Here is a 13,394-nt window from a genome sequence, read left to right as displayed (position 1 = left end):
CCACGTATATTTGTGAAATGAATTAGTAAGTGCTTGGGAGGTTTAGATCTTTTCGCAGATAAGCTTGCTCTATTAGTTTGACAATTCATGGTGTATTCACTAGTAAGAAAAAGTGTGTGGGACATGCTGTATGAAGTAATGAAATTTTTGGATATGGGGTACACATGGTAAGAATATACCCAGATCCTTGACATAACGTGGCCTCGACCCGCATACACACTACTTGGACTCCCTTCAGTCACTATCTGGCAGAGTAGAGGTAGCAAGATTATACACTAGCTGATCCGGAAGCCTCCTAGAGAGTTACCAATAGGTTCGGTCCGGTGTACTAACTAGCGGCCGGCCTGCGAACACCGTTTTAGAGCTGTACCCTCAAAATGTAAGGAATATTGTATCTCGCCACGATGTTCTTCATAACCTCAAAATCATCAATCATACTGCATGATGGAAGAAATAGGGAAGGGTTGACCGGAACTTAGCTCTAGAGACTAAACATGGGTTCCACCACTTCAAGCCTCCAATAAGCAAAGTGGTGGTATTGCACCAGTTGATGAGAGTCATCTACCACCTAGTACTGCCTGGTAACATAGAGAGGCGGCGTTCCTCCATGTGGTGTGGGCGCCACACCTCGACCCCTGCTTACGGTGGTTCACACCTGGGTGGTCACCCACCATGTACTTGTGCATGAAGGTTATACCCATGATTACTAACAGTCCCACCATCGTGAAGGTGGAAGCAGAGGATTTGGCTGTCATAGACCATCCGGACTTCGCTGAAATTGGGTCCACTTGACTTGAGTGTCACCCGAATATCAGTTCCATCAGCGTTTTAGACTCCCAGGTAGCAAGTACAGCTTGTCTGGTATATCTGAGAGAATGTCTGTGACAACCTCAAGGACCATCATTTCTAACATTCAGTTTCTTTTGTTTTGGTATTTTATTTTTATTTTGGTATCTTTAGTTCTGACATGCTACCAGTATTTTAATATAAAAATTGCCCGTACATTTTGAATATGTACTATAAATATAAAAATTGCCCATACTTTTTAAATATTTATATATATCAAGAATTTGCTAACTCTTTTTATTATATTGATTTTACTTCATTAGAATTAAAAGCAATTCCTATAAAAATTACCTTGAAATTTGAGAAGAGAATGCCAAATAGAAATTATTATGTATTTCCTCATGGTTTCTTGCTTTGAAACCCTCCAAAAAGATTAAATACATTATACTCATATTGAAATATAGAAAATGAAAAAAAAAAAAAACACATATTAATTAGATGTATAGATTGACAGACAGAGACAGAGATATTTACTCCTTTTCATTTTCAGGAATTAGAAATGAGGATTGAAACTCAGAAGCAAACACTAGGTGCTAGAGATGAGAGTATCAAGAAACTGATGGAAATGATGCAAACTAAAGGAATTGGTAAATAAATAATTTTGATAAAAAAAAGACTTCTAGCAACTTTTTCATTTTGCATTATTGTTGGGTACTCCTCTTCCAGTTGTATCTAATTTTGGAGGTTTCAGGAAGGAGCATGTCCTTTCTGTCTCTGTTTGGTCACCATCTTTTGAGATGGTGACCAAACAGAGACAGAAAGACAGTAACCGAACCATAATTTATCGGGTTCATGTTGTATTTGTTACTTATTCTCAAGTCTGTACTTTCATCAAAATGTAAATGCTAAGAAATTTTGTTAAGGTGCAAAAACTGTACTTTATGGAAAAATCTATATAAAAAAAACATTTCTTGGGGAGTGATTGTAATGTCATAAAATGGGTATTATCCAAGGAAATTTCAGTTATTAAAAGGAAATTGGTCAGGGCTTTAATTTAATTGCAGGAAAAGGGATAACGATAGACTCAGATATTTCTTGATGTTGTTGTTGTTGTTATTTGGTTTTTAGGAGCATTAGCAACTAAGGCCATATTGCTCCGGGGATATGCAGTGGTCATTCCCTGACCTTTCTGCATCCTCCGTATTTGGTGGTCACGGGCTTGAACCCCAGTCTAATCAAGAAGCGTGTTCTACGCACTGCTGCTCCTGCCCACCTGGCTACGGAGGAGCCGATATTTCTTGAACTCTTAACTGAAGATATTATTATATGCTCTTTGATAGTAATGCATTATTGGAAGTGTTTAATGGATTTGGAGACCAGAAACATAAATGTTCCATTTGAGAAGTATTGAAAAAGAAAGATGCCAAAATGGATGACAGGAAAGCTGAAAGACTTCATTTAACAAAGAAAAAAGCATGGAACAATTATAGACTGTGTGACACTGCTTCATTTGATTACTATAAGCAGATATGTAATAAAATCACTGATGATTTTCAGAAGCTGAGTGTCAAAAATTGCTGGCAAAGAGAGATAAGAATGGGGAAAATTAGTTCTACTCATGCATGAGTGAAAAGAAGCACAAAGTAAATTTGGCAGTCTCCCCCACAAGATCAGAGTGGTTGTATAATTTACAATCCAGCTGAAATGGTAGCTGTGTTTAACAGATATTTTGCAGCTACCTTTACTATTGAAACCATGTTAGTGCCCAGGAGAATAGTGAAGCTGAGTTGAAGCATTACGATATAAGTGATATAATGATATCAGAGAAACGCCTGTTTAAAAAGCTTCCGAGGCTGAGAAGCCCCAGGGACAGATGGTGCACATTCAGTTATACTGGAAAAAGCAGCAAGTGAATGCATCCACCCATTAGTAATGTTAATAAGATCAGCATTAGATTTGGAATTTCCTGTTCGACCGGAGAAGAGCCAATGATGTCTCACCAGTCCGTAAGAGAGTAGCCAAAGAAGTAAGAGTCAGTTGCAGACCAGTCTCATCAAATTCTGTTGTGGTCAGTAAGATTATGAAATCTATGATTAAAGATGCAAAACAGAGCCATTTTAACAAGAATGGTATTTTAAATTGGTTTCAGTGTGGTTTTGTAAAAGGGAGATCTTACCTGATTATTCTGGTGAATAATCAGGCAAGATTTAATTACTGTGATATGGTTATAAAGCACAAAGTTGGACGACAAATGACTTTGGCATATATATTTGGATTTTAATAAAGCTTTTGATATAGTTCCTTGTAAGAAGTTATTGTATAAATTAGAGCAGGTTTGGATAACAGGGAAGATCCATTGATGGATTGGGGTTGGTTGAAGGACAGCAGAAAGAAGGTGGAAGTGGGATCCCTCACTGATCAGTGCTCAGACCTCTCTTATTTTTTTAGCTTTATAAATGATATTGATGAGGGAATACAGTGGAAGCTGTCAAAGTTTGCCAATGACTTTAAAGGTTTGAAGATTAGTTAATGATTAGAATCAAGCTATGCTGCTTCAAAAGGATTTGGACTAGCTGCAGGTATGGTGTAGAATGTCAGCTAAGTTTAATGTTACCATATGCAAAGTATTGCACTTAGAAATCAGAAACCCAAGAGTAGTTTATAGATTAGGGAAGATACGAATTAAAAGCTGTCCAGAATGAGAAAGACTTGGACATTATGATACAGAAAGAAGTGAAGTTCAATTTGCAGTGTAAGTGGATGGCAAGAAGGGCATATGGTATTCTGTTTGTGATTTATTGGAATTTTTCAAGTAGAGAGGAGGAGGAGGAAGAGAAGATCCAGGTCTGGGAGCCACATACAAAGGAAGAAATAGACCTTCTGGAGAAGGTGAAAAGAAGGACAACTAGATTGGTGAAGGGCACTAATTATTATTCCTCTGAGGAATAGCTTAGAAGTTTAGATGTTCAGATTGGACATGTTGTGGGGGGGGGGTTAATTGAAGAGTATAAGGCTCTGAGGGGAATTAGCAAAATGAATGAGGGAGGAGTATTCTTACTGGCAGGTGAAACAAGAACTGGATGAGACAAACTATGAAATCTTAAGGAATAACCATATGGAAAAATTCAAGGAAGAATTGGAATCTTTGATGATGAGAATAATATGATTTTTTTTTCGGCAGATGCAAAATAAATTTTCTCCTTGAATTAGTTATACCATTTTAATACTAATACTAATACAAACTCCAAAAATTATTCCTTTTAGCTAGATCAGTAGCAGTTTTTATCATGCTGTAAATTATAGCTGTACTCCAAAATGTTGCATCTTGGAACTATTTAGATACAGAAAACAAAGATACAGATAATGAAGAGAAGAATAACATCAAAATTTTATTCTCAACAAATGATGCTCAGATGGCACTAATGACCTTAAGAGTAAGAGATCTGCAGATTTACTTAACAAGTACAGGTCAATGCTGAAAAAAAAGTCACAAGTTAGGGTTAAATTTGAAAGTGTCTGAAATTCTGCCCAGGCACAATAGGAGGGAGTATACAGTGAGAGCCTTGTCAGTAAATTTGGCCCTGGAGAGATTGTGCAAGGCTCGTGGTGTAGAATTTTTTTCAGCTTGGTCTGTGCTTGCTAACAGAAGAGGCGCCTCCGTAGCCAGGTGGGAAGGAGCAGCAGTGCGTAGCACACGCTTCTTGATTAGACCGGGGTTCGAGCCCGTCACCACCAAATACGGAGGATGCGGAAAGGTCAGGGAATGACCACCGCATATCCCGGAGCAATATGGCCCTAGTTGCTAATGCTCCTAAAAACCAAATAACAATAACAAGCTAACAGAAGAGAGTGCTTCTACAGGGATGGGATACACTTAAATAGAAAGGGTGCAAGAATATTTGCTGATGCTATTGAGGCAGTGTTAGGTGGGTCAGAAAATTGCTAGCTTGGGGGGATTCACAGACTAAACGATTAACAGTAGCCACAGGCAGAGATGAAAGTGATTCTTGCACTGCTTCTATTGTAATGAGCAGCAGCCTAGAGAACAAGTTGCTGGGGATTTCAAGAGCTGCTGGGAGTTATCATGGAACGAGTAAATACATGGGCTGTGTTAGGGTAACTAATAGTAAGAACAACTGCATGTATACTTGCATGTACACCAATGCTAGAAGTATAGTAAATAAATTTGATGAATTTGAAGTGCTGATCAAGGCATCAAAGGCAGATATTGTTAGAATATCAGAGACATGGTGTCACACAGATATAAGCAGTCACAGAATTGGAATTTTGGGAGTACAATGTGTACAGAAAGGATAGATAGGGTAGGAAGGGAGGAGGAGTTTTGCTGTTAGTTAAGAAACACATACAATCTAAGGAAGTGCATCCAGTTGACACGGGTGGACAGGGCAATGCTGAGTCCGTTTGGTGTGACATAAACACTGGGAAAGGGAAAATTAGAGTAGGAGTGTGTTATAGGCCTAAGGACTCTGATGAATACAACGAACAGTTGTGCAGAGAAATAGAGTGGGCTAGTAAATCGAAATGTCTTGTAAATGGAGTATTTTTACTTTCTAGATATTGACTGGCACTCGTGAGTTGGTCACTCACATGCTAGCAAGACTTTTGTTGATTTATTGGAGGATTGTTTTCTACAGCAACATATTTGAGGGACAACCAGAGAGAGTAATATCCTTGATCTGATTATCAGCAGTGATTATTCATGCATAAGAATTTTTAGATAAAGGAACCACTAGGTGACAGTGATCACAGTGTACTGATGTGGGATTTACTTAAAGATGTAACTACCATCAAGGGTAAAGGGAAGAGTTTTTGCCTTGGTATAGGTGACTACAGTGGTCTCAGACAGTTTTTAAATTCTACACAATGGGATCAACTTATGATGTTACTAATGGTGAAGATGCCTCCATAGCCAGGTGGGCAGGAGCAACAGTGCATAGCATACACTTCTTGATTAGACCGGGGTTCAAGCCCTTGACCACCAAATACGGAGGATGCGGAAAGGTCAGGGAATAACTACCACATATCCCTGGAGCAATATGGCCTTAGTTGCTAATGCTCCTAAAAGACCAAATAAAAAGAACAACAACTAATAGTGAATTGGTGAATGGTGCCTTCAGAGACTTAATCTTGGAGGATACTAGGCTTTTCATACCAACTAAGAAATACTGTTCAAGGTTCAGGCCTAAATGGATGTCAGATGAATTGCACTTGGTCATCGTGCAACACAGCGGCAACCCCCAAGGCAGAATGCACTGGTCCCAAAAGGAACTAGTAGTTGTTGGTGACTCTATTGTCAGGGAAACGGGAAACATGCTTTGTAAAAAGGATAGGTGGAACAGGACCAGGGTATGTCTGCCAGGGGCAAAGGTTGATGACGTTGTAGAGCGGATATCATCTTTTAAGGACACAAAAGGTGATATAGTTGTACACGTTGGCACTAATGATATTAACAGTAGGAGACCGGCGGAATTACTTAACAAGTACAGGTCACTGATGAAAAAAAGCCGTGAATTAGGGTTGAATTTGAAAGTGTCTGCAATTCTGCCCAGACACGATAGGAGGGAGTATATGATGAGAGTCCTGTCGATCAATTCGGCCCTGGAAAGATTGTGCAGGGCTCAAGGGGTAGAATTTTTTTCAGCCTGGTCTGTACTTGTTAACAGGACAGACTGCTTCTACAGGGATGGGATACACTTAAATAGAAAGGGTGCAAGAATTTTTGCTGATGCTGTCGAGGCAGTGTTAGGTGGGTCGGAAAACTGCTAGATTGGGGGGATACAAGGACTAATAGATTAACAGTAGCCACTGGTAGAGGAGAAAGTGATTCTTGCACTGCTTCTATTGGAATGAGCAGCAGCCTGGAAAATAAGATGCAGGATATTACAGAGACTGCTGGGAATCATGGGGGTACAAGTAAACACATGGGTTGTGTTAGGGTGGCTAAGATGAAGAGCAGATGCATGTATACTTGCGTGTATACCAATGCTAGGAGTTTAGTAAATAAATTTGATGAATTTGAGTTATTGGTCATAACATCAAAGGCAGATATTGTTGTGATTTCAGAGACGTGGTGTCACACAGATATAAGGAATGCAGAACTGGAATTTGGGGAGTACAATGTTTACAGAAAGGATAGACAGGATAGGAAGGGAGGAGGGGTTATGCTATTAGTTAAGAAACACATAAAATCCAAGGAAGCGAAGCCAGTCGACATCACTGGACAGTGCAGTGTCGAGTCAGTTTGGTGTGACATAAGCATTGGGAGATCAAAATTGAGAGTAGGAGTGTGCTATAGGCCTAATGACTCTGATGAGTATAATAAGAAACTGTACAGAGAAATAGAGTGGGCCAGTAAATCAGAGAGTCTTATAATGGGGGATTTTAATTTCCAAGATATTGACTGGAATTTGGGGGCTGGTCACTCACACACTAGCAAGGCTTTTGTGGATTTATTGGATGATTGTTTTCTACATCAGCATGTTCGGGAGGCAACTAGAGGGAGTAATACTCTTGATTTGATAATCAGTAGTGATTCTTCATGCATTAAGAATCTGCAGATAAATGAACCACTAGGTGGCAGTGATCACAGTGTTCTGAAGTGGGAGTTACTCAAAGAGGTAACTACCATTAGGGGTAAAGGGAAGGGGTATTGCTTTTGTAAAGGCGACTACGATGGACTGAGACAGTATTTAAATTCTATACAGTGGGATCAACTGATGATGTTACCAACAGCAAATTCAAAATGGGAAGCATTCAAAGAACTTATCTTGCAAGCTACTAGGCTTTACATACCAACTAAGAAATACTGTTCAAGGTTTAGGCCTAAATGGATGTCAGATGAACTAATGAGGCATATGGCAGAGAAGAAAAATGCATGGGATACATACAAATTAATGGGCGACACAGAAGCCTATGATAGATACAAGTTGATCTGTAACCAAGTTACAAAGGAGGTTAGGCAGGCGAAGGCAGATTACGAGAGATCCTTGGCAAGGGATGCGAAGAAAAACAGCAAAGAGTTCTTTACTTATGTAAACTCTAGAAGGAAGGGGATGAATCAGATTGGTCCACTTGATATCGATGGGTCAACTGTTGATGACCCTGCTCAGGTAGCTAACAAACTAAATGAATATTTTGCATCGACAATTACACATGAGGAGTTATTCAGTGAGGGGAATGCCAGAGGTGTATTCAACTCTAGCAGTAAGCTAGAGAATCTTGTAATAACTGAGAGTAAAGTGGAGGAGAAATTGTTGAAGATAAACACAAGAAAGGCACCTGGGGTGGATGGGATCTATCCAGTTATATTAAAGGAGGCAGCAAAGGAAGTAAGCAAACCCTTAGCCATAATTATGAGAGCTTCCTTGGACTCAGTGGAGGTACCCATGGACTGGAGATGTGCAAATGTGACCCCAATTCACAAGGGAGGATCAAAGGCTGACACAAGTAATTATAGACCTGTGAGTTTAACTTCTGTTCCCGGAAAATTAATGGAGGCACTGGTTAAAGAAGCACTGCAGGATCATCTAGACAAGACTTCATTTATAGCTCGGACACAGCATGGTTTTGTTAAGGGGAAGTCTTGCCTGACCAACTTGATTGGATACTATGATGCAGTCACAAAAGAACTGGATGCAGGGAATAACTTTGATATTATATACTTGGATGCAACAGTATCAGAAAGGCTTCTGATACTGTTGCACATGGAAGACTGCTGCGCAAATTGGAGCAGTGTGGCATTGGAGGCAAATTGCTGCTATGGATAAAGGGGTGGTTGAGGGGAGAAGACAGAGAGTGGTAATCAATGGACACTGCTCATCGTGGACTAATGTTATTAGTGGAGTCCCTCAGGGTTCGGTATTGGGTCCTTTATTGTTCTCTGTATTTATAAATGATATTGATGATGGTATATCAAGCTTAATGTCCAAGTTTGCAGATGATACGAAGGTTGGCAGGGTTGTTAAGGACACTACTGACACTATGCTGCTGCAACAGGATCTGGAAAGGTTGAGCAGATGGGCTGAGAAGTGGCAAATGAAGTTTAACATTGACAAATGTAAAGTACTACATATGGGAAACAGCAACCCCAGAGCAACGTATCAACTCTGTGGTACTAAACTGACAGTGGTAGAGAATGAAAGGGAGCTGGGGGTGGTTGTGCAGGCAGATATGAAGTTCTCTGAGCAGTGCAGACGGGCTGCAAGAGTAGCTCATTGTGTATTGTCAATGATATATAGGAATTTTTCTAGCAGGGATAAGGAGGTGATTATTCCCTTGTATAAGGCAATGGTCAGGCCACACCTAGAGTACTGTATACAGGCCTGGAGGCCTAATTTCAAGAAGGATGTAGAGCTGCTGGAACGCGTACAGAGAAGAGCAACAAGATTAGTGAAATAACAAAGGGGTGCTCTTACGAAGAAAGGCTTAAGTTTTGCGAATTACAGTGTCTGGAGACTAGGCACCAGCGAGGTGATCTGATAGAGGTGTACAAAGCCTTGAATGGTTTGAACATGCTCAATGCTGATGGGATTCTTCCTCTTGCTCAGAATAATCACCTGAGAGGGCATAAGTTCAAATTGAGGAAAGACAGATGTAGGATAGACGTGCGGAAATTTGCCTTTAGCCAGCGGGTGGTTGGTAGGTGGAACAGACTTCCATCCCTTGTCGTGGAAGTTGATAGCCTAAATAAGTTTAAGGCTCAGCTGGACAGGTATTTCAAACGAACAGAGGGGTGAAGTGGAAGTGGTTATTTTTTATTTATTTATTTTGCTTTATTTTTTTTTTTTTGGCTGATGCTGCATAAGCTTGCTTTCTTGCATCAAATGCCTCTACTAATGCTAATGCTAATTAATGACGCTCGTGGCAGAGAATAAAAATGCATGCAATGCATATAAATTATCAGGCGACACAGAAGCCTATGGCAGATATAAGCTAGTCTGTAATCAAGTCACAAAGGTAGATTATGAGAAATCTTCGGCAAAGGATGGAAAGAAAAACAACAAAGAGTTCTTTACTTATGTAAACTCTAGAAGGAAAGGGACGAATCAGATTGGTCCCCATCACAAATCAGAATAGTCAAACCATCTATGTTATAGATGGTTTGACTATTGATGATCCTGCTCAAGTAGCTAATAAACTGAATGAGTATATTGCATCTACATTCACACATGAAGAGTTATTCAAGGAGAGGAATGCCAGAACTTTATCAAACTCTAACAGGGAGCTAAGTGATTTTGTAATAACTGAGAGAAAAATGGAGAAGAAATTGTTAAAGTTAAATATAAAAAAGGCACCTGGGGTTACTGGTAACTGGATAGATTTCATCTATCCAGTTATATTGAAGGAGGCAGTGAGGGCAGTTAGCAAACCCTTAGCCATAATTATGAGAGCATCCTTAGAGTGAGGGGAAGTCCCCTTGGACTGGAGATGTGCAAATGTATCCCCAATTCACAAAGGGAGTTAAAAGGGTGACACAAATAATTATAGACCTGTTAGTTTAACTTCTGTTCTGGGAAAGTAACGGAGTCACTAGTTAAAAAGGTGATACAGGATCGCCTAGACAAGACTGCAGTAATATTTCAGAAACAGCAATGATTTGTTAAGGGGAAGTCTTGTCTGACCAGTTTGATTGGATACTATGATGTGGTCACAAAGGAACTGGATGCAAAAAATAATTTTTTTATCATATACTTGGATTTCAGGAAAGCTTTTGATACTGTTGCACATGGAAGACTGCTGTACAAATTTGAGCAGTATGGCATTAAGGGCAAGTTATTGTAATGGATAAAGGGATGGTTGAGTGGGGGATGGCAGATAGTGGTAATAAAGGGACACTGCTCTGCATGCACTAATGTTATTAGTGGAGTCCCCCAGGGTTCATTGCTGGACCCATTGTTGTTTTGTGTATTTATTAATGATATTGATGAAGGTATATCAGGCTTAATGTTCAAGTTTTCAGATGATACAAAGGTTGGCAGGGTTGTTAATGACATTAAAGACAGTATACTACTGCAACAGGATATAGAAAAGTTATGCAGACAGACTAAGAAGTGGCAATTGAAGTTTAACATTGACAAATGCAGAGTACTGCATATGGGTAGCAGTAACTCAAGAGAAATATACCAACTGTGAGGTACTACACTCAGGGAGGTGGAGAATGAAAAAGACCCGGGAATAATTGTGCAGTCAGATATGAAGTTGTCTGAGCAGTGCAGACGGGCTGCCAGAGTAGGTCACGGGGTCTTGTTAATGATATACAGGAATTTTGCCAGCAGAGACAAGGAGGTTATTATCCCTTTGTATAAGGCAATGGTCAGGCCACACCTTGAGTACAGGTCTGGAGGCCTTATTTTAGGAATAATGTATGTTAGAATGAGTACAGAGAAGAGCAACAAGATTGGTGAGAGGAACAAAGGTTTGTGCTTATGAAGAAAGGCTTAAGTTCTGCAAGTTGCGGCATCTGGAGAATAAGCACCTGTGAGGTGATCTGATTGAGGTGTATAAGGCCTTGAATGGTTTGAGCAGGCTCAATGCTGATGGGATACTTCCGCTTGCTCACACTAAGAACCCAAGGGGGCATAGATTCAAATTGAAAAAAGACAGTTGTAGAATAGATGCGGAAGTTTGCCATTAGCCAGCATGTAGTTGATTGCTGGAACAGACTTCCATCTGTTGTTGTAGAAGTTGATAGCTTAAATAAATTTAAGGCTGAACTAAACAAACATTTGGAGTGATCAGATGGGTGAAATGGGAAGGGTTTTTTTTTTTGGCTGATGCTGTATAAGCTTGCTTTCTTGCATCATATGCCTCAACTAATGCTAATGAGGGATTCAGTTATCTGAGTCTTGACCTTTTATTCATATCATTTGTGAAATTGAAGAAAATTGACACATTTAATTGACATGTTTAGCATTACAATATAATATTACTTATTGCTTTTCTTTTAAATTTATTTCCAGTTAATATATTGCTATACATGCAAACTTGAACAGTTTTCATATTTTATAAAATAAAAGTTTGATCACAAAATTACTTCTCTTAAGGGAGCAAAATCATTGAGGAAGAGAGATTAGAAACAGAAAAAGTAAAGACAAAGCTTCTAGAGACAGAGTCAAGAGCAAGGCATCTTGAAAATATTCTAGAGGTTAGAGATAAAGACTTAGGCAAAGTGAGTATAATTTTAACAGTGCAGTTATATTTGAATGTCATTGTTGGTGCAAATGGGTTGTAATTCCTCTTCAAACAAGCAAATAGATGCAAGTTTATAGGAGTTGTCATTGTTTTCCATTCTCTGGGTATATAATATTTATCTGGTATGTAAAATTCTTTAAATTTTGAAGATTCTGCTAGATTGTTAATTATATTAATGCTACAGTATATTATTGATTTATGGGTATCTGAAAATTTTTATTTACTTGGATGATTATAGAGCATATTAATATTGAGAAAGTTTTCAAGAATTCATAATGGTTTAAATGTTAACTATTAAATGAGGTTTTCTAGTACTGATAACTAAGTCTTCAGTCATTATTGAAATTGCACATGATAAATAAGCATGTATGAACAGTACAGTTTTGTGAGTAAATGCAATGAAACTTGGTTGAGAATGGGATTTTCTGATTAAAAAACAATTTACTGTGGCATTTATATAAATAGTTTGACAATTATCCCAGCATGATATGCAGTTTGTTATACATTATCAGAACTATTTTTGAATGAATTGATTCATGATATTAGCCTTGAGTTTTGTATCTATGAAAGTGAATCTTATGTCATTCAAAACTTATTAATAGGAATTGAGTTTATGATATTGGACAGGATTTAATGAGTTAATTTTTAAACACAAAGTTAACTTAATTGATGTGTTTGCACAAATGACAAACTGACATTATAAATCAAGTTATTATAAGCATCAAAATAACATAGTGTAACAGATAAGAGTTACAGGCATATTTTTATTATTTCAGGTGTATGTGATCAAATCCAGCAGATTTTTTTTTTTTTTTTTTAAATATCTGTTCCTTGATTCTTTAGAAAAAAAACTTGAATAAAGTGATATAAATGAGAGACATAAATAAAAAGGTATGTCACTGGGAAGGGAATTTACTAATTAAATGAACTAACTACCAAATATTAAACTGAAACTTTATTTTTTTTATCTTTATAACCAACCTCCACAACATTCAACAATCTATTGGGGTCACAAATATTACAGACAAGTCAATTACAGAATCTGACATATGTCCAGGTAAAGCAAAATGAGCACTTTGCATATGTGTCAGAGAAGTATATTAAATATGTACTCATAGTTCTAAATTTCAACATTTTTAACACACATTCTCATATATCTTTCAATACAGTTTTTGTTTAAAAAAATTTATTATTGAGTTAAATCATTCACTATAAAACCTAAAATGTCACTTCAGGGGTAGGAATTTATTAGCAAATTAAAGTTATGAGTAAATATTTTTGATCAACAAGGCAGGCTAAGACCTCTCATGGAATGTCTGCACTGAAAATAATCTGTAAGGAGTTTTATTTTTCTAAAGTAATACATTCTAGTGAAAGATGTTGCTAACAACCAAACT

At 38.2% G+C, this 13,394-nt stretch overlaps 1 protein-coding gene across 1 annotated transcript in view; it reads left to right on the top strand.

Moving 5' to 3' along the window:
* LOC150086760 (uncharacterized) overlaps nucleotides 1-13,394 on the top strand; it is a 429,070-nt gene that overhangs the window by 175,289 nt on the left and 240,387 nt on the right. Inside the window, exons 3-4 of the mRNA XM_090372247.1 lie at nucleotides 1,337-1,433; nucleotides 11,850-11,974. Of these exons, the coding sequence (XP_090228373.1) occupies nucleotides 1,337-1,433; nucleotides 11,850-11,974 (222 nt within the window). The remainder of the gene's footprint in view (nucleotides 1-1,336; nucleotides 1,434-11,849; nucleotides 11,975-13,394) is intronic.

The sequence above is a fragment of the Mastigoproctus giganteus genome, chromosome 4, assembly GCF_048544385.1.
Source record: "Mastigoproctus giganteus isolate SK-2022 chromosome 4, ASM4854438v1, whole genome shotgun sequence".
Taxonomy (NCBI): Eukaryota; Metazoa; Arthropoda; class Arachnida; order Uropygi; family Thelyphonidae; genus Mastigoproctus; species Mastigoproctus giganteus.
This window is presented reverse-complemented; position numbering and strand designations above follow the sequence as displayed.